The 21,432-nt window shown below is 39.1% G+C and overlaps 2 protein-coding genes across 18 annotated transcripts in view; both read right to left on the bottom strand.

The window, feature by feature from the left end:
* LOC127691458 (PHD finger protein 11-like) overlaps window positions 1-10,407 on the bottom strand; it is a 156,564-nt gene extending 146,157 nt beyond the window's left edge. Inside the window, exon 1 of one of the 8 annotated variants that reach the window (XR_007979276.1) lies at window positions 10,084-10,362. Coding sequence is in view for 7 of the 8 variants with exons in the window: in XM_052191308.1 (XP_052047268.1) it covers window positions 10,084-10,255 (172 nt within the window). In the remaining variant the exon portion in view is untranslated. Of the gene's footprint in view, window positions 1-10,083 lie in introns of all 8 variants that reach the window. The other 7 variants (XM_052191308.1, XM_052191309.1, XM_052191305.1 and 4 more) reach the window with 7 other exon arrangements.
* A 5,680-nt stretch (window positions 10,408-16,087) lies between these two features.
* Setdb2 (SET domain bifurcated histone lysine methyltransferase 2) overlaps window positions 16,088-21,432 on the bottom strand; it is a 44,692-nt gene continuing 39,347 nt past the window's right edge. For all 10 annotated transcript variants that reach the window (XM_052191292.1, XM_052191290.1, XM_052191286.1 and 7 more), the window contains 3 exons: window positions 21,043-21,380; window positions 19,159-19,247; window positions 16,088-16,507 (listed from right to left, as the gene is read on the bottom strand). In XM_052191292.1, the coding sequence (XP_052047252.1) occupies window positions 16,390-16,507; window positions 19,159-19,247; window positions 21,043-21,380 (545 nt within the window). In that variant the 3' untranslated portion in view covers window positions 16,088-16,389. The remainder of the gene's footprint in view (window positions 16,508-19,158; window positions 19,248-21,042; window positions 21,381-21,432) is intronic.

The raw sequence follows: 21,432 nt of genomic DNA, 5'->3' as shown, positions 1-21,432 counted from the left end.
AATTAAAACAAAAACAAAACCATAGTTCTTTTGCAAATACAAAGCCTGGGAAGTGGGATGGATCCTTATCTCTTCAGCTCCTCACTTTACAATCCACAAATGGATTAGCTAAATGAAATAGCTGACCAGATTGCTACTGGTTGCCATTTGTTTTGGACCTTTGCACCCTTATTTGTGCCACCCTCTCTGCCTGAAACAATTTTTCACATTTCCTCCCTATAGCTGACTCTGAACTTTAAATGGGGCTAGAGAGACAGAATAGTTGCTCTTCCTCTTGAGGACTCAAGTTTGGTTCCTAATACTTATGCTGGGATGGCTTACAAACTCTTGTTATTATAGCTCCAAGGTCTCCACACACTTTGGATACACACACACACATGCTTAATACATACATCTGTACATACACACATACATACATACATTCATGCCAGTAAGTAGAACGATGGCTCTGTAGACAAGATGTCTTGTTGCTCTTGCAGAGGACCCAGGCTTGGTTCCCAGAACCTACATGGTGACCTATAAACATTTCTATCTCTAGGTCCAGGAGTGTACAGAGCCATATTGGGGCAGTCTTGCACTTGGTCAGAGTTTGACTTTGGTCAAGGTTAACTTCTCCCAGAATGCCAGGATCCTGCTCCACCTAGGGTGGAGTGCACGTAGTAAAGGTTAAGTTCATTGTTCTTCCTGGTATAGGGATTCCTGAATTAAACAGGTGACCCACCCAGCTGCCGGAGCAGTCAAGACGAAGACCTCCAAGAGAAGCTAGACAACTTCCACCGGAACTCAGCCTGGAGTCTGGGGGGAGGGTTTGCCCAAACTGTTAAAAGGTCCGGCGCCATTAAAGTTTACGGCTTTGATCAGTGAACATTGACTTAGCCGTACTTTTCGCCGCTCTTCCCTATGACCCCAAAATTCTCTCAACAGGTAACCCAGTTTACATGTAGCTGCTGGCGGCTACATAGTGGCGCCCAACGTGGGGCGACCTGGCACGAGAGAATTTCTTGAGGTAGCCCTATCCAGCGAAGCTTCGCAGAAAAAGGTGAAAATTAATGGTGTCCGCACGGTAAGCAACATAGAGGGCAAAACTAGCGCTAGTGAATTCGTGTCTATGGTTGTGAGTGCAGGAATGGATACAGTTTTTCAAGCATACTGCGTGGACCCAGCGCAGGACTGCTTGGGTTGATAAGATAGGGAAATATGGGGAAGGAATTTGGTAGGCATTTGCCCAAAGCTCGTAAGAGCTGATTTCGGCGAAAAGAAAGGGGTTTTTAAAAATAGGCATATGTCCACAGCTTCTAAGAGCTGTTTAAAGAGGAAAATGGATGCAATTGCTTAACAAGCACGCTTAACTTTCTGTGTATCTTTCCGTGTTTGTCCCGGTGCACCGACTGTCTATGTGTATGTTTATGTCCTCTCTGTGTCTTTGTGTGAATGACTGTTTCATGTTAAAAAGAAAAAATTGGTAAAGATTACATCTGCTGGTAACCTCTTGAGCTAGCCACAGTTTGTGTGGAGATTGATTCAAAGCCACGCCGCGACAGCGCAGCTCACTCAAGAGGCAAGCGTGGCTGGGGAAAAAGCCGCTCTTAAAGCCCAGAAACCTCGAGATTTGGGAAGACTTTGGTTTGGCTTGTGAAATTCATGTAGTCGCTTTATACATGTTTCTAATTGGTTTTAATGATATAAGGCTTTACATTTCTTGACTAAAGAGTTATAAATTAATTGGTTATTATGTAAAAGGTATAGTGTTATTAAGAAAAGGTTAGTTTAAAACTGGTGATTCAGTGTTAGAGCTATCTTAACTAACTACACGTGTCCTAACGCCACTCATGCCTTGTTCTTGTTTATAATTGAATTTAAAGGTATATTTTGCATGTCTTGACTATAGAGTATTGGCTTAAGTCACTGCACATGATTTAAAAGGTATAATGTTATTAACAAATGTTAGGTGAAAGCTGGTAGTTTAGGGTAGTCGCCATTTTGAACACCACGTGGCATGACGCAATCCAGGAAATACAGGCCTTTGGGACGCTCCTAAATTGGCATGGTGTTTCATGTGAATCTTGGCCTGGAGATTAGACTTAATGAAGATTAAGATTTAAAATATTGTCTCTTTAATAAGTTACACTGTTATACACTTGAACATAAGAACTGGCATACAAACCTTGTGCTGTAAATATGTGTTTGCCATTAATTTTAAAGAAAATAGATTGTTTAAAATTGAGATTTGCTTCCAAAATTACAATTGTGCTCTAATATTACAAGAAAACATTGAGTTACAATAAAAATCAGTGTGTCATTGGCTACAGTTTTCAGTTTGCAGGCTCGTAATTGTTAACATTTTGTAATTAAGATAATTTTAAGAGTGATACTGCTGTCTCCAAAATTAAAAAGGAGATCTCAGTGAAAATGTATTTGATATCAAGTAGGTTCCTTTGACCATGAAATTACAGGTTTCTTTTGTTTAATCCTTAAATTGTCCTTGTAGGTTTGGGTCTGGTCTTAGATAAAAGGCTCAGATTAGAAGATATTTAGGAATCTCATACAATGTCCTTGCCAAGGACTCAAGGTGGATCCTAGGGCAGATAAAAAAATTTACATTTGAGTTAATGCAAAGCTTAGAGTTGCCTCAGGGGAAGCTAGTGAGGAAGTTTTGAGAAATTGTTTCTGCCTTACAGGCCCCACCTAGGGAGTGTTTGGCTTAAAAAAAAAAAAAAAAAAAAAAAAAAAAAAAAGGTTTTTGACTTATCCAGGTGTGGGTTAAAATGCTGTTCAAATCTATGAAAGGTCAAGGAGGCTATAAAAGCATTAACATTTGGCCTGTCTACTCCCTATAAAATTATTGTAAATTTAAAGGGTTGGTTTTTTGCTTTACATTCTGATAATTATAAAAGCATTTGCTTCTAATTTTAAAGAAACAACAAAACAATTTCATTAGAAAGTTTTGCCTCAAGGAATGGCTAACAGCCTTATGTCTTGTGAGAAAAAGTGTTTTGTCTCTGTTTCAATACTAGAAGTTAAGATCTTAAAATTTTCAGTGTATAATGTTCATAGAATGTTTGTTACAGGCCCTTGCTCCTATAGACTTTTAGAATTTTTAGGTAAATGGCTTTCAAAGGTTGTTAAGATATATTAATTGGCTTTATCTTATTTACCTCATTTTAAGCTTGCCACAGAAGGTCTTAAACCTCTGTTTTCAAGGTAGGAAACGTTTGTTCCTTGCTTCAAGCAACAATCAAATTTATTATTAATGGTTGGTCTATTACATGGCAAGCATTTTTAGGCAAAATTAATAATTGTTATCCAAAAGATAATTTGTACTATCAGATCACATGTTTATTCCTTTAAGTTTCTCCCTGCTTCAACACAGATACCTGAATTGGGTGCTATAGCAGCTATTTTTAAGATGTTAAAGGTCAAGCTTTTAATAATAGTAGATATACATAGCTCATGGTTTATAATTGCTTAAGATTGGTCCATTTTTAATACTGCTAATTCTTAATTTCTACAGTTTATACAAATGTGATTCAAATTTCTAAGAACAAAGGATATGTTCTCTAAATGACTGTCCTTTAGGTATTTGAAATAATTTTATATTTTGTACACATCAAATTGTAAAGATTTGTTCTTGATGTCCTCAGTTTCTACCTCTACCACGTAATGGTGTTAATCCTAGAGGACTTAGTTATTACAGATAAATGATATTCATATTTCTAATTTAGAAGAAAAAAAAAATATGTACATGTGACTAATGATTCATTTTTAGGCTGTCTAGTTGCAACTGCTCTAACAGAAAAAGCAACTATATTTTATATAATTACATAGTTATTGCCTATGTTATGGTTTATACTTTGTGTTCCAACTTAAATTAATAAAACAATATCTTGGAAGAAAGAAGAGAGGGGAAATCGTGTCCCTGTACATATCATTTATATTATGCTTACATGTTTTTAAGAAAATTTTAAAATTTTAAAATTTAGATGCCAAGAAACTCCTTGCTAAATGTATATGACATCTTGTAATTAGACATATTGATGTCTAGGTGAAATGAAGGAATTCACTTACTAACATATGCCATGATCCTGATTTAATATTGGGGGAGAAGGCATGTCCTCTGTTTTTTCCACAGAATGCTGCAGAAGATATGCTGACTGTGTGCTTGCTGAATGCCCAGACCATGGTAACATAAGAGCTATATTGGATATATGTTCTTGACTTACCTCAATTGTTAAATGTCCCAGGTTAGATAAATTGCCTAGCTTCAAGCTTTTAGACTTTGTGGGGCAGAACATGGAGACTGTTATGCTAGCTTAGGAAAAATTAATTAAGAAGAGTTAAAATGACTCTTCTCCTTATTGTGTTCAGCTGACTTAACCATAGACTAGTCTAGAAATAATCCCAATATTGAAGATTCCAATTTTGAAGATGGCTAACAATCTTCAGCCAGCTGTGTTAATTTAACATATAGTCTCCACTTTTCCTGAGAAGTAACAGCTTAATTCTTGATTCACAAGGCTACCTCTCCCACCTCAGAGGCCAAGCCTTGGGTCCTTAAAGTTGTTAATTTACAACTGAATTGGATACTTCTGGGACAAGTTAATCCTATTCCACCTTTAACTCTTGACCTTGTCTGTTAAGCAGACTGGCTGTCTCCACCCAGGCTCACCTGGATGGAGAGATTACATGTCTGTTAAAGACACTTGCAGACCCCCCTGGCTTCAAAACTTACACAAGTGGATCTCCAAAGAGGGAGCCACATAGAACTCAGATCTATGTGTGTTTGTTTTTGAACAAACATGGGTACCAGCGAGACGTGCGAGGCAAAGCACTGCATGGGGAGGTGAATTTCTGCTTCTGAGTCCCCAGGAAGTACACCTAATTGCATAGGGGTTAACGTCGAGAGGCTGTCCTTAAAATAATAAGGGAGCCTATTACCCCTCCTCTGAAAAAGACGTTATACAATATTTAAGAGGAATTACGGTCAATGCTTCCCCTCCTGGTTAAGGCCCGCCTTCTTATGAAGGATATTTATCCACTTGTTTTCTACCTCCTCGTGTTCAAATTAATAAAAAAAGGGAGGACATGTACAGAGCCATATTGGGGCAGTCTTGCACTTGGTCAGAGTTTGACTTTGGTCAAGGTTAACTTCTCCCAGAATGCCAGGATCCTGCTCCACCTAGGGTGGAGTGCACGTAGTAAAGGTTAAGTTCATTGTTCTTCCTGGTATAGGGATTCCTGAATTAAACAGGTGACCCACCCAGCTGCCGGAGCAGTCAAGACGAAGACCTCCAAGAGAAGCTAGACAACTTCCACCGGAACTCAGCCTGGAGTCTGGGGGGAGGGTTTGCCCAAACTGTTAAAAGGTCCGGCGCCATTAAAGTTTACGGCTTTGATCAGTGAACATTGACTTAGCCGTACTTTTCGCCGCTCTTCCCTATGACCCCAAAATTCTCTCAACAGGTAACCCAGTTTACATGTAGCTGCTGGCGGCTACATAGTGGCGCCCAACGTGGGGCGACCTGGCACGAGAGAATTTCTTGAGGTAGCCCTATCCAGCGAAGCTTCGCAGAAAAAGGTGAAAATTAATGGTGTCCGCACGGTAAGCAACATAGAGGGCAAAACTAGCGCTAGTGAATTCGTGTCTATGGTTGTGAGTGCAGGAATGGATACAGTTTTTCAAGCATACTGCGTGGACCCAGCGCAGGACTGCTTGGGTTGATAAGATAGGGAAATATGGGGAAGGAATTTGGTAGGCATTTGCCCAAAGCTCGTAAGAGCTGATTTCGGCGAAAAGAAAGGGGTTTTTAAAAATAGGCATATGTCCACAGCTTCTAAGAGCTGTTTAAAGAGGAAAATGGATGCAATTGCTTAACAAGCACGCTTAACTTTCTGTGTATCTTTCCGTGTTTGTCCCGGTGCACCGACTGTCTATGTGTATGTTTATGTCCTCTCTGTGTCTTTGTGTGAATGACTGTTTCATGTTAAAAAGAAAAAATTGGTAAAGATTACATCTGCTGGTAACCTCTTGAGCTAGCCACAGTTTGTGTGGAGATTGATTCAAAGCCACGCCGCGACAGCGCAGCTCACTCAAGAGGCAAGCGTGGCTGGGGAAAAAGCCGCTCTTAAAGCCCAGAAACCTCGAGATTTGGGAAGACTTTGGTTTGGCTTGTGAAATTCATGTAGTCGCTTTATACATGTTTCTAATTGGTTTTAATGATATAAGGCTTTACATTTCTTGACTAAAGAGTTATAAATTAATTGGTTATTATGTAAAAGGTATAGTGTTATTAAGAAAAGGTTAGTTTAAAACTGGTGATTCAGTGTTAGAGCTATCTTAACTAACTACACGTGTCCTAACGCCACTCATGCCTTGTTCTTGTTTATAATTGAATTTAAAGGTATATTTTGCATGTCTTGACTATAGAGTATTGGCTTAAGTCACTGCACATGATTTAAAAGGTATAATGTTATTAACAAATGTTAGGTGAAAGCTGGTAGTTTAGGGTAGTCGCCATTTTGAACACCACGTGGCATGACGCAATCCAGGAAATACAGGCCTTTGGGACGCTCCTAAATTGGCATGGTGTTTCATGTGAATCTTGGCCTGGAGATTAGACTTAATGAAGATTAAGATTTAAAATATTGTCTCTTTAATAAGTTACACTGTTATACACTTGAACATAAGAACTGGCATACAAACCTTGTGCTGTAAATATGTGTTTGCCATTAATTTTAAAGAAAATAGATTGTTTAAAATTGAGATTTGCTTCCAAAATTACAATTGTGCTCTAATATTACAAGAAAACATTGAGTTACAATAAAAATCAGTGTGTCATTGGCTACAGTTTTCAGTTTGCAGGCTCGTAATTGTTAACATTTTGTAATTAAGATAATTTTAAGAGTGATACTGCTGTCTCCAAAATTAAAAAGGAGATCTCAGTGAAAATGTATTTGATATCAAGTAGGTTCCTTTGACCATGAAATTACAGGTTTCTTTTGTTTAATCCTTAAATTGTCCTTGTAGGTTTGGGTCTGGTCTTAGATAAAAGGCTCAGATTAGAAGATATTTAGGAATCTCATACAATGTCCTTGCCAAGGACTCAAGGTGGATCCTAGGGCAGATAAAAAAATTTACATTTGAGTTAATGCAAAGCTTAGAGTTGCCTCAGGGGAAGCTAGTGAGGAAGTTTTGAGAAATTGTTTCTGCCTTACAGGCCCCACCTAGGGAGTGTTTGGCTTAAAAAAAAAAAAAAAAAAAAAAAAAAAAAAGGTTTTTGACTTATCCAGGTGTGGGTTAAAATGCTGTTCAAATCTATGAAAGGTCAAGGAGGCTATAAAAGCATTAACATTTGGCCTGTCTACTCCCTATAAAATTATTGTAAATTTAAAGGGTTGGTTTTTTGCTTTACATTCTGATAATTATAAAAGCATTTGCTTCTAATTTTAAAGAAACAACAAAACAATTTCATTAGAAAGTTTTGCCTCAAGGAATGGCTAACAGCCTTATGTCTTGTGAGAAAAAGTGTTTTGTCTCTGTTTCAATACTAGAAGTTAAGATCTTAAAATTTTCAGTGTATAATGTTCATAGAATGTTTGTTACAGGCCCTTGCTCCTATAGACTTTTAGAATTTTTAGGTAAATGGCTTTCAAAGGTTGTTAAGATATATTAATTGGCTTTATCTTATTTACCTCATTTTAAGCTTGCCACAGAAGGTCTTAAACCTCTGTTTTCAAGGTAGGAAACGTTTGTTCCTTGCTTCAAGCAACAATCAAATTTATTATTAATGGTTGGTCTATTACATGGCAAGCATTTTTAGGCAAAATTAATAATTGTTATCCAAAAGATAATTTGTACTATCAGATCACATGTTTATTCCTTTAAGTTTCTCCCTGCTTCAACACAGATACCTGAATTGGGTGCTATAGCAGCTATTTTTAAGATGTTAAAGGTCAAGCTTTTAATAATAGTAGATATACATAGCTCATGGTTTATAATTGCTTAAGATTGGTCCATTTTTAATACTGCTAATTCTTAATTTCTACAGTTTATACAAATGTGATTCAAATTTCTAAGAACAAAGGATATGTTCTCTAAATGACTGTCCTTTAGGTATTTGAAATAATTTTATATTTTGTACACATCAAATTGTAAAGATTTGTTCTTGATGTCCTCAGTTTCTACCTCTACCACGTAATGGTGTTAATCCTAGAGGACTTAGTTATTACAGATAAATGATATTCATATTTCTAATTTAGAAGAAAAAAAAAATATGTACATGTGACTAATGATTCATTTTTAGGCTGTCTAGTTGCAACTGCTCTAACAGAAAAAGCAACTATATTTTATATAATTACATAGTTATTGCCTATGTTATGGTTTATACTTTGTGTTCCAACTTAAATTAATAAAACAATATCTTGGAAGAAAGAAGAGAGGGGAAATCGTGTCCCTGTACATATCATTTATATTATGCTTACATGTTTTTAAGAAAATTTTAAAATTTTAAAATTTAGATGCCAAGAAACTCCTTGCTAAATGTATATGACATCTTGTAATTAGACATATTGATGTCTAGGTGAAATGAAGGAATTCACTTACTAACATATGCCATGATCCTGATTTAATATTGGGGGAGAAGGCATGTCCTCTGTTTTTTCCACAGAATGCTGCAGAAGATATGCTGACTGTGTGCTTGCTGAATGCCCAGACCATGGTAACATAAGAGCTATATTGGATATATGTTCTTGACTTACCTCAATTGTTAAATGTCCCAGGTTAGATAAATTGCCTAGCTTCAAGCTTTTAGACTTTGTGGGGCAGAACATGGAGACTGTTATGCTAGCTTAGGAAAAATTAATTAAGAAGAGTTAAAATGACTCTTCTCCTTATTGTGTTCAGCTGACTTAACCATAGACTAGTCTAGAAATAATCCCAATATTGAAGATTCCAATTTTGAAGATGGCTAACAATCTTCAGCCAGCTGTGTTAATTTAACATATAGTCTCCACTTTTCCTGAGAAGTAACAGCTTAATTCTTGATTCACAAGGCTACCTCTCCCACCTCAGAGGCCAAGCCTTGGGTCCTTAAAGTTGTTAATTTACAACTGAATTGGATACTTCTGGGACAAGTTAATCCTATTCCACCTTTAACTCTTGACCTTGTCTGTTAAGCAGACTGGCTGTCTCCACCCAGGCTCACCTGGATGGAGAGATTACATGTCTGTTAAAGACACTTGCAGACCCCCCTGGCTTCAAAACTTACACAAGTGGATCTCCAAAGAGGGAGCCACATAGAACTCAGATCTATGTGTGTTTGTTTTTGAACAAACATGGGTACCAGCGAGACGTGCGAGGCAAAGCACTGCATGGGGAGGTGAATTTCTGCTTCTGAGTCCCCAGGAAGTACACCTAATTGCATAGGGGTTAACGTCGAGAGGCTGTCCTTAAAATAATAAGGGAGCCTATTACCCCTCCTCTGAAAAAGACGTTATACAATATTTAAGAGGAATTACGGTCAATGCTTCCCCTCCTGGTTAAGGCCCGCCTTCTTATGAAGGATATTTATCCACTTGTTTTCTACCTCCTCGTGTTCAAATTAATAAAAAAAGGGAGGACATGTACAGAGCCATATTGGGGCAGTCTTGCACTTGGTCAGAGTTTGACTTTGGTCAAGGTTAACTTCTCCCAGAATGCCAGGATCCTGCTCCACCTAGGGTGGAGTGCACGTAGTAAAGGTTAAGTTCATTGTTCTTCCTGGTATAGGGATTCCTGAATTAAACAGGTGACCCACCCAGCTGCCGGAGCAGTCAAGACGAAGACCTCCAAGAGAAGCTAGACAACTTCCACCGGAACTCAGCCTGGAGTCTGGGGGGAGGGTTTGCCCAAACTGTTAAAAGGTCCGGCGCCATTAAAGTTTACGGCTTTGATCAGTGAACATTGACTTAGCCGTACTTTTCGCCGCTCTTCCCTATGACCCCAAAATTCTCTCAACAGGTAACCCAGTTTACATGTAGCACACACTTTGGATACACACACACACATGCTTAATACATACATCTGTACATACACACATACATACATACATTCATGCCAGTAAGTAGAACGATGGCTCTGTAGACAAGATGTCTTGTTGCTCTTGCAGAGGACCCAGGCTTGGTTCCCAGAACCTACATGGTGACCTATAAACATTTCTATCTCTAGGTCCAGGAGGGATCCTTTGCCGCCTTCTTCTAAACACCAAATCATCAAGTACATGGGGGCCACAAAAACACTTATACAAGCAAGACAGTCATACGCAAAATAAACCTCAAGAATATACTAATTGCAGGATGGTTACAGGCTAGAATAAATCACTAGTCAACTGTAAATTTGACTGTAGACATCTCTACCAAGTGGATGAGGATAATGGATTCCTGGGTTTTTTCAGGGATAGAAGGATGCTTTTCCTGAAAATAGGGACTTCACTTGAGCAGTGATCACTGTTTTTACTGCTGCTTGAAAGGGCTGAAAAGGTTCAACATTAGTGCCTTCCTATTGTGTCTTTATTTCCTGCTTTAACCTTTGGGTCAGGTTTCTACTAGAGAGACAAGGTGGGGATAGCAGGGGCTGTAATAGCCTGCCAATACCAGCTTTCCTGCTGCCTTTGTGCTTTATTTTTCTTTCCTATCCTATAGAGGATGTGCATTCTTCAGTTCATGATTTTCTAAGATGATTCCAGAAAACTGTCAACTACAAAGCTGCCAAAAACCTGGATCACCATGCCCTCAAGAGAAAATCATCTCAAGGATATTGTCACCATGGGCAGTCCTGAAACGTCAGCCTAAACTCAAGCCTCTAGGAAACTATTGGCTACTTGCAACCTGGTCCTCAGTATTCCCCAATTACCTCAGACTGGGGCCTCCTTTCCAGGTTATCAACATCTCCAATAAAGTCTACCCTCCTTCCCAGCAGCATGCCCTTAGTATTTCTGCACTTTAAAGTGCAGAGTTCCCAGTGAAGCCAAGACCAAATAGAATGGGACTAGCTAACCTACAGGTTTCAGCTTCTTGAGGTCCCCAGTGCCTATAGCTTTCTCAGATGCTGTAAGCCCAGCTCAGCCCTCAGCAGTGTTCTGTAGTCTCCCTGGGTGGAGTGGAGTGACCTTCCTGCAACCCAAAACCCTAGTACTCACCAGTGAGGACTGGGCCAAGGGACGGTGGTGTCTCTTGGGCCATAGGCACCTGCAATCCTCAAAATGCAATGGGGAAGTTTCTAGTTTCGTTTCTCTAAACCTGGGTGGTGAAAACAAGCAGCATTCTGGGAGGAAGTACGAGATGGGTAGTTTCCTTGTCGATTTTCAATTCTGAACAGTCATTTAAAAAGTGGTTTAGTCTGATTCCTTTGCCGATGTGATGAAAACCCTGGCCTAAAATAATGTAGGGAAGAAAGGGTTTATATGACTAACAGGTTACAGTCATCATCCAAAGAACAAGGAAGAAAGCAGGAGCAGGAGGGCTTTCTGGCTGCTGCCTTTGATTCTCTAAACCTGCTATGCAGTACAGCCCATAACCACCTGCCCCGTGCTGCTGCTGCTGCTGCACACAGTGGCCAGTACCTTCCTCCTCCACTAGCAGCCAGGAAAATGCCACACAGGTCACTCTGACAGAGGCAAATATGGAGAAGGGTCCTCTTCCCAGGTGTGCCAAGTCAACAACCACAATAGCCATCAAACAGCTAGAGAAAAAGCACACCAGACAACCCTACTGTGCCTGTGCTTAACTTAAGGAACAACTGGTCTGTACTTTTGAATATTGTAGCACATTGTTTGTCCTATGTGGGATTATCTTTAAAGGACACAAAATTAATAGGTCCTACACCCAGGTGACAGGAAGGAGTCTTTATTTAGCACCCATGGGCTACAAAGCACCACAGAAATGTAGATCTTTCAGTTCCAGCGACAAAGAGAAATGTCCACGTAGGCACCAACATACAGGAAGTAGAATTTTAAAAGTTCATTCTTTAGTGGGGAAAATCAAAGATAAATTCTAGAGGGCATGCACTCTAAGAGGAGAAAGAGCAGCCTATGCCTGGCAGGGCAACATGGACAGCCTGGGCAAAATGCAAGGTCCTAAGCACAGGATGGCAAAGGCCTTGGGTCAGTCCTGGAGAAGGCCTTCCTCACACTATCAGGAAGAAGAGATGAGTAAGACCTGTGCTTCTGAGGAAAAGTCTCTAACTTCCAAGATAAAGACCAAGCACATATAGGGGAAACAGACACATGGGAGGAGGGGAGGGACAGAGGCCTTGAAGGGAAATATCCCATGAATGCATGTGTGTGTGTGTGTGTGTGTGTGTGTGTGTACACACATAGTCACTGAAATAGTATATTAAGCTTTTACTGCATGTTATTTTGTGCGCATTTAGACACATGACATATCGGGAAGTTAGAGGTACTTCATGTTAAAGTAATTCTCTTCTATTATGTGGGCCCTAGGAACTAAAGTCAGGCTGTTGTCCTGGGCAGCATGTGTTTTTGCCTGCTGAGCCATCTCTTTGGCCTATATCTAGTATCTTCAACAACAACAAAAAAAACTAACAAAATAAAATTCTTTAAAGGATTCTCCCTGGGCATGGTGGCACACACCTTTAATCCTAGAACCTGTGAGACAGAATCAGGTCAATCGCTATGAGACTGATGCCAGCCTGTCTCAAACAAACAAACAAACAAACAGACAGACAGACAAAAGGAATCCTCAAAGAAAAGAATGCTCTTAGAAACAAAGTAACAGGGGCTGGAGAGATGGACCAATGGGCAGAGCATAGCTCTAAGGACATAGGACATAAGTTCTCCACTCTTCAGGACTGCATGAAGTCAGGGGTGGGATGTGCACCAGCAATCTCAGGACTGGGGGACAGAAACAGGGGTCCTCTTCAGCTTGCTGGCCACCCAATCTAAATGAAATGACAAGCCAGATCCACTGTAGACTTTCTCAAGTGGACAAGATGGAGACTGATAAAGTATAGTATCCAATGACTATACTCACATACACTAAAAGAAAAAATATCAGAAAACTACAATGTAGTACATGAAGCCAGGCACAGATTCACAGTCATGCAACAGATGGAAGATAAAAGAAACATGGAATGTGAATGTAGAGAATCCAAATCTGGACTTGCTCTTGCGGAAGCACTTTTAGTTGTTGTCTTAATGCAACACAGATGTAATATTGACTTCTCAGTGTCACTTCCTCATGTGTTTGTCTAATACACAGAGTAACTAACAGTTCTCTAATTGGTCTCAAGGCCTGCTCAACAAGGACATCATGCTTGGTCTGAAAACCTAGCCAAGTGCTCAGGGATAGTGAAGTCATGAATCATGGAGAACTGACAACTGCCACCTCATAATCCAGCAGGATCCTTAACTACATTGTAAAATGGTCCCTTAGACCCATAGATGAGTATAGCTCTCACCCTTCATCAAGGAAACTATTCTTTGCAAAAGCACATGGAGATCCTAATAGCAAACTATAACTGATCAATATGCAGTTGCAGAGCCCAGCCCCAACTAAGGCATCACATAATACAACTCTTACGCCTGAGGATCATTGTGGAAGAGGTGGAAAGACTAAAGGGCCAGATGAACAGGAAGTCTGTTGTGAGATTGTGTCTCCTAGAATTCACAGAAAAGCTACAGCCATGAAGTCTCACTATCACATCTGCCTAAACACAGGCTGAACAACGGACACCAAAAGACATGCTAACACGGGAAGGGAAAACCCCAGAAGGCCTCAACCACAAAGAACTACAGATAACCCAGGAGTGCTGAAAGCAGAAGAAATAAGTCTTCCCCAGGGGAGAACACATCAATTGGTCATCCAATAGAAACCTTGAAAACTCATACATACAAGTATCATCATACAAACTCAACAGGACGTATAGAATATACATATTCTCAGTCTGTATAATATATATTAGATATACAGGAATATAGATATATTCCTAAATAAACACACACACACACACACACACACACACACAATTAAAAGACAAAGAGGCCATGAATCTGAAGGAGAGCTGTGTTGGGACAATATATGGGAGGAGGTATTGTAGAGAGAAAAGGGGATATGTGATATGATGTTATTACAATCTACAAAACAGAACGTTATAATTTAAGAAAATCAGAAAGCTATCTCATAGATTGTCACGTAAGAGGGTATGAGTGGAAAAGCTAGAATCCAGGGAGGACTGAACTGAAGTAGTGTCTACTGGACATCATGGGTTTGCTACAGTCATGAGCAGTGGTTGCCCAGAAAGATCAAACTGGTCAACCTTCTAGCAATAGGAAGTAGATCTCATGAGCCCCAACCCTGAGAAGATACTCCTTCCCACAAAAGTTGACGGCTTTTGTGGGAAGGAGAATAAGGTTTCTTCAAGGGTGTAGCACCTGGTGCTCTCATATTCAAGAATAAAAGAGCAGCATAGATAGGAGTTGGTGGGTTATTAAAAAAAGAAAAAACGAAGTTGGGAGGGGAGAATAAGATCAAAACACACTGTTTAAAATTCTCTTAAGGAGGCTGGGCAGTGGTGGCGCATGCCTGTAATTCCAGCACTCTGGGAGGCAGAGGCAGGGGGATTTCTGAGTTCGAGGCCAGCCTGGTCTACAGAGTGAGTTCCAGGACAGCCAGGGCTACACAGAGAAACCCTGTCTCGGAAAAAAAAAAAAAAGATGAAAAAAATTCTCTTAAGGAAATAGAAATACTACATTAAGAAACCAGAAAGCCATTTTTAATTGTAATATTATGATAAATAATTCCAAAGAGAAGAGAAACTCTTAAACTATTTTAAGAAGATTTTCTTACATTGAAGGACAAAGATTTCACCAAGCAAGTGAAAGATGTTTTCTAGAGACTGCGCAGAACAAAGATAATACGAATGCTGAGTGCCTAAGAGGTCCATTCCCTGCCAAACAGCTTTCATTCACAAAGTCATTGCCAAAACACCCAAAGGAAAACATTAATATCCTGAAGTAAAGAGAAATAAAGTGGAAAACAAGACATTTTCAAGCACATAGTCTCAAAACATTTAGTTCTTAAGTTTGTTTCCAAAATTTCTTATTGTTTCATCAACCTGTGGAGGAAAACAAACAAACAACAACAAACAGGGAAAGGGGAAGCATAGGCTCCGAAATGGAGAATGCTAGCACCAGGGGGATGGACAACAGGAAGTGCAGATCAGGATTTCTGGAGAGCGTGCTCCAAGGGTGACATTGATAGAACTGGACACTGGCCGCTTCACAATGGTCCCCTTTAGACAAAACAATCTACCCTAACAGTCATGTCTCCTTGCTTCATTTTAGTGACTTCCCTGAGTCCTTGCACCACTACTGTGAATATTTTCCCATACCTACCTGCAGTGCAAACTGTCACTTCTTCTTTTAATGCAATTCCTTTCAGGTTACACAGGACAATTCTGACTAGCTTCAAGATTCCCTTTACTCCTGGCTCTACTCTGTGTAAAAATATTAACTTTTTTCCTTGCTCTTTTCTTCATTTCTTTCTTGTCTTGTGCACTCAGGCACTATAGGGAAACGGGAAAGTTTCTTGTTCATAGTGTGTTCAGATGGCCCCCTGCTGGGATGGTTAATGGGACAATAAAGTAATAAATGACTTGGGAGGGTGAAGATGTTGCTTTGTGGTAGAGTACCTAAATGCAGGAGGCTAGGGGAATACTTCCAATTACTGTGCATAAAGTTAGTGCCTACAGTCTCTAGACTCCAGCCCATAATCTGTAGCCCATAATAGTCAAGGAATTGTTAGAAATGTAACATCAAGCCGAGCGGTGGTAGTGCACGCCTGTAATCCCAGCACTCTGGGAGGCAGAGGCAGGCGGATTTCAGAGTTCAAGGCCAGCCTGGTCTACAGAGTGAGTTCCAGGACAGCCAGGGCTACACAGAGAAACCTATCTCAATAAATAAATAAATAAATAAATAAATATCCAAAAAACCAAAAAATAAAAACAAAAAAGAAATGTAACATCAAGTTGGTAGGCTAAAGACATAAAAGTTAGTCCTTTGGAGCATAAGTTATAAATAAGAATCACAAAAAAAACTTAGAACCATACAAATTCTATTATAATTTTGTATTAATATATAAAATACAAAAGTTATAAATTATACAGTGGCATGTACATAAAATATATTATTTACATTCTACTCATGTAAAGTTAAATAACTGTAATAACATGTGATGTTTGATGCATGAGGTTTCTAACCTAAGACACAAAATTAGACATAAAACATTCAAATACCCTGAACAAAGGAAACAGAAGTATTAACCCTTCATAATCTCAGTGACAACTGATATAGTTCCACATTGCTCAGTTCACTTCATGAATGGATATCAGATATAAAGTTATATTATTTTTTTCCGACATTTATTAAACCCGCACTGGCAGAGGATTTCCTTCTCAGGCATGGTCCCAGCTTCATAACCATAATCCCATGTTAGTTCTGTTCTTGCTTTCACATACCTACAAAGAAATAAAAAAGAATCATAAATCGTGCTAAATTATCCCACAGCAATCAACCTAGAATAGTACAATTTTCATATTAACAAAATCAGCCATCCTAAAGTCAGTCTATTCTCTCTCCATATTGTCCACAATTCAAAATGATCTTTATTAAAAGTAGTCATTTGACTTTTATTTCAAGTCTCCCAAAATCCTATGTAAGAAGGAACATCCATGAGGAACGGTGTTTTGCAAACATGAAGGCTGTGGCACACAAGCAAATGGGATAATTCTGACTTCAAGGAAGATTCAGGGTATGAGCTTAGTTCTTATGTGGGATAGCTTTCTCTTTCCTTCTTTCCTTCTTTCCTTCCTTCCTTCCTTCCTTCCTTCCTTCCTTCCTTCCTTCCTTCCTTCCTTCCTTCCTTCCTCCCCTCCCCTCTTCTCCTCCTACTCCTTCTTCTTCTTTTAAAGATTTATTTATTTTATTTATATGACTACACTGTAGCTGTCTTCAGACACACCAGAAGAGAGCATCAGATCTCATTACAGATGATTGTGAACCACCATGAGGTTCCTGAAAATTGAACTCAGGACCTCTGGAAGAACAGTCAGTACTCTTAACTGCTGAGCCATCTCTCCAGCCCTGATAGCTTTCTTTTTCAATTGCCATTTTTACTTCAGGATATAAAAGTTTTTCTGTGGGTGTTTGAGCAATGACTTTGTGAATTAAACCATTTGCCATTTTCTTAATACTTTTCTTCTTGTATTTTTCTCCCACATTTTTAAGAATCATAAAAAATTATTACTTCTTGTCTAGTGTGGTTTGGCTTCTGATCATTTCTAACACCTCTGAATTTGGGCTCAATGTTACGCTGGGCTGTGAGCTGGTTATCCCATCTCTAGGAGACTTGACAGTCAAGAGACAAACTCTGTTCAGACCCAGGAGCAACCTGTAGTAAGCTGCTAAATAAAACATGCTGTCCGAATGATATGGATACAACTGTGAACATGGTGTATGCAAAAAATACTGTGGGCCTGAATGAGATGGCACCTAGTCAAAGATGTGTTCCTTGTGTAGGTACATGGTTACCTCCACTGGTTTCTTCAGACCTTTCCACCTGGCTATGGTGATCATATGATAGAACAGGATCTCATAACATTGACCTCTTTCATAATAGTTGGTATTTGCCCTTTCCTAGAAATTCAAGTGTAGTTGCCATATGTATTTGATGACCAGTGTCCTAAAACAAAGTCACTTACTTGTCATTTGTCTTAATGCATACAGTTCCATGGCAATGCCTAGCATGCTGTCTCAAAGTACTGACTATACCTTAACTTTGCAACATGCATCCACTCCTTCTGGCTGTGCTGGTGGTCAGAGCCACTGCTTTGTGTGTGTTGGGTGTTCTAATATCCCCACCCTCCAGTTACTTCACTTATAAAAGTGCTGTCTAACACATGTCCACACCCTTTGTTTCTTCATAAATACAACCCTCTTACATTTATTTACTAATACTTCTAAATAATTCTAAAGATTAGTAAAACCTTATGTGAGACTGGGAGTAAATTTGAAGTAGTTAAAAAACCATTATCCTAAAAAAATGTAAAGTAAAGGTCTAGGTGAGGCTTTCAATCAGGACACTTGGGAAGCAGAGGTAGTTGATCTCTGTGAGTTCCAGGCCAGCTACAAAGTGAGATCCTATCTCAAAAATAAGCAAGCAAACAAACAAAACCCCAAATAAACAAAAAGTAACAAAATCAAAACCAAACCAAACCAAAAACTACATAATGAGAAAAGTAGCAGGGGTCTGTGCCATGGGACCCAGGGTAAGAAGCGCAACTGACAGAAAAGGTAGGGAAATAGAATGTGATGGTTAGGAGGGCACAGAGAAGCACGCTAAACAGTTAATCATTTAACCACACCTGGTGGTGCACACTAGCAATCTCAGCACTCAGAAGGCTAAGGTAGGAGGACTGAGAGTTCATGGCTAGCCTGGTGGTGGTAGCCCATGCCTTTAATCCCAGCCCTAGGGAGGCAGAGACAGGAGGATCTGGGTTCAAGGCCAGGTCTACAAAGAAACCCTGTCTTAAAAAGAAACAGACTAAAAGGCAAATCAACAACAACAAAACAATAGTTCTGGGTTATGTACTGAGTACCAAGTCAGCAAAGAGTAAAAGGCAAAACCCTGTCACACACACAAAAAACAAAACCCCAAAAAGCTAAATGAATCTCTGCTTTCTACAACATATACAATTAACGGTGTAAAATGAAAATGTTTATATTTAGAAGTAAGTCAAATTATAAGACTACATATTGAAAAGTTTGTTTTTATACTATATTGTATACTATATTATTCATGAGTACGTACAATAAAAACTAATTCTGTTAATCAAAACAAAAAAACACAGTGCTCTCCCTCATGTTGCCTGAACTGAATTACACAATCTGATGTCTTCAGCTCCTTAGGAAATTAATTTTAAATGAGATTAAGAACAGAAATTCCAACCACTTAAATTTTTACTAAATAGTTAACAGTTTAGGTAAACTGACTATTTTATGATACCAGATGTTTGGGGTTATGTTGCATTGTTTCATATTTTTTTCATATTTACTATCTTAAAAGACACAGCTACAGCGATAAATTGTATAAGAAAAATAAATCACAAACCTGTTGGTGAAGAAGGCCACCAATGGAAAATTCCTGTCATGTGTTTCTACAAAAACATTCTGTACCCAGAGATTCGGGCAGCAACTATGCTATTTTAAAAAAAATTAAACACAGGTTAGACACAGCATAAAATTTAAAAAGTATGTGAACATCTCATCTCACTGATACTGTCTTTCTCAGTTTAAGTAATATGCAATCTATCACAGTTTTTAGCAGAGTACTTAATAGCAGGAGTCAATTCAGTATAGCCATTCAGACATCATGCTGATAGAAATACAAAATAGAACCCCCAAATGGGATTGTTTGTCAGTACTTATTATAAACATACTTATCTTCCGGCTCATCCACACTATATTATAGTATAGAACCATCTGCATAGATTATCTATGTGTAAGACTGTTAATAAATATTAGTTTTTAAACAGGAAACACTTGGAAATAATCTTAATACCTACCTATTGGGAACTAGTTAAAACTGACATGATGGAATTCCATGCAGCATAAAGGGACACATGCTAACAAGAAGAATCAGGCCCAATGAGATGACCTTTGGGAAAGCCACTTACCAACAAGCCGGACAATCTGAGTTTGAACTTACAAGTTAAAAAGGGGAGAAACAAGTCTCTAAGCTATTCCCTAGCCTTTGTACATGTATGTCGCATGTGTGTATCACCTTCCCCCACATACAAAATAAATGAGTATAATAGAGGAGAGGACCAGGAGCTCTGGTGTACTAACACAGAACAAACTTCAGGATAGTATTGTCAGTTCAAAAGTGAATGTGAGAGACAGCTCAGTCAGTAATGTACTTGTTATGCAAGCATGTAGATCTGAGCTCAATCTCCAGACCCCATGTGAAAGGTCCCAGTGTGGTGGCACATGCTCATATTAAGACCAGAGCAGTAGAGGCAGAAGGATCTCTGGGGCTTGTTGGCCAGATAGCCCCATCTGATTAGTGAACTCCAGGCCAACAGATGACATTGTTTTAAGCAACCAGAGAGAATGGCACTGAAGGAACACTGCCCAGGATTGACCTCTGGCTCACAAACACACAGGCGCACAAGTGCAGGTAAGCCACCCACCACCCAGGAACCAACCATACATGTATTTACTTGCATTTGCAGAGAAAAAAAAAAAAAGCAATAATAGAATGAGGTCGGGGAAATTGACAGCACAATACTTTTCAAGAGAAGGCTTTAACTGGGCAGTGAGTTCCAGGACAGCCAGGGCTACACAAAAAAAGACACTGTCACAAAAATGTAAAATAAATAAATAAATAAATAAATGGAGAAGGCCCTGAGAAACCAAAAGTGTTGAGTTTAACACAAAGAGTACATGCAATATAATCCTTATATCCTAACCCAAATTAGCACTTTGAAAAGGAGAGATATATAAGAAGTTGATTTCTCTCAAGACAGTCATATAACCTTTTCCCAAGGCTCCCAGTCCTGTAAACTTCTTGTATTGACATTCGTTTATTTTATGTTTGTTTGTTTTTGTTTTGTTTTGTGTTTTAAAGACAGGTTCTCACTTTGTAGCCCAGGCTGGTCTAAGATTTGGGAAGCCAACTTGCCTCAGCCTGAGAAGTGCTAGGATTCCAGGTGTGAGTCACCATGCACAGCATTTAAGTTTTCTAACACAAATATTTACTGTATGGTAAGCACTTCCAAACAATTTTTATTAAATTAGTATGATCCTCACAAAACCCCAAATTGTTACTCCCATATTAGAAACAGGAATTAAACATCAGGAAACAGCATACATAGATACACAGAGGACTGACTGGGGTAGTCTGCGCTGTCTTTAAAATCTAATAATCTTATCTTCCTAATAAATTTTAAAGAAAAGAGTGCTTAAAAATAATAATCTCAACCCTGATACTCACATTGAGGAAACGGCCCACATTTCCTTCCTTTGAAGCATCCAGTAGAAACAGACTCTCCTTACTGAGCTGCATCAGGGAAGCAGATGCAATCTTTATCCTCTCACTTGGCAGCTCCTCATCACACAAGACCTGCTGGCTCTGAGAGGCTGCAGGCTCTTCTTCTTGGGACTGTGTTATTGGGACTTCAAGCACCTGTTTTGTGTTCTTACTATTCAATATGGCGGAGTGCTTACACCTGTGTTCTGGGGACGTGTCTCTGCTTGTAGTTATATCTATCACATCTGATTCAGTCAGCTGTTTGTCTTCAGAATCTCCAGCTTGGTTTGAATTTAAGTCCTCTAGTAGACATTGTTAGGAAGGAAATGTCAGGACATATAATTGGCTAAGTAA

Source organism: Apodemus sylvaticus, chromosome 8, assembly GCF_947179515.1.
Source record: "Apodemus sylvaticus chromosome 8, mApoSyl1.1, whole genome shotgun sequence".
Lineage (NCBI taxonomy): Eukaryota > Metazoa > Chordata > Mammalia > Rodentia > Muridae > Apodemus > Apodemus sylvaticus.
Note: the sequence above shows the minus strand (reverse complement) of the source record. Positions and strands in the feature narration are given on the sequence as shown.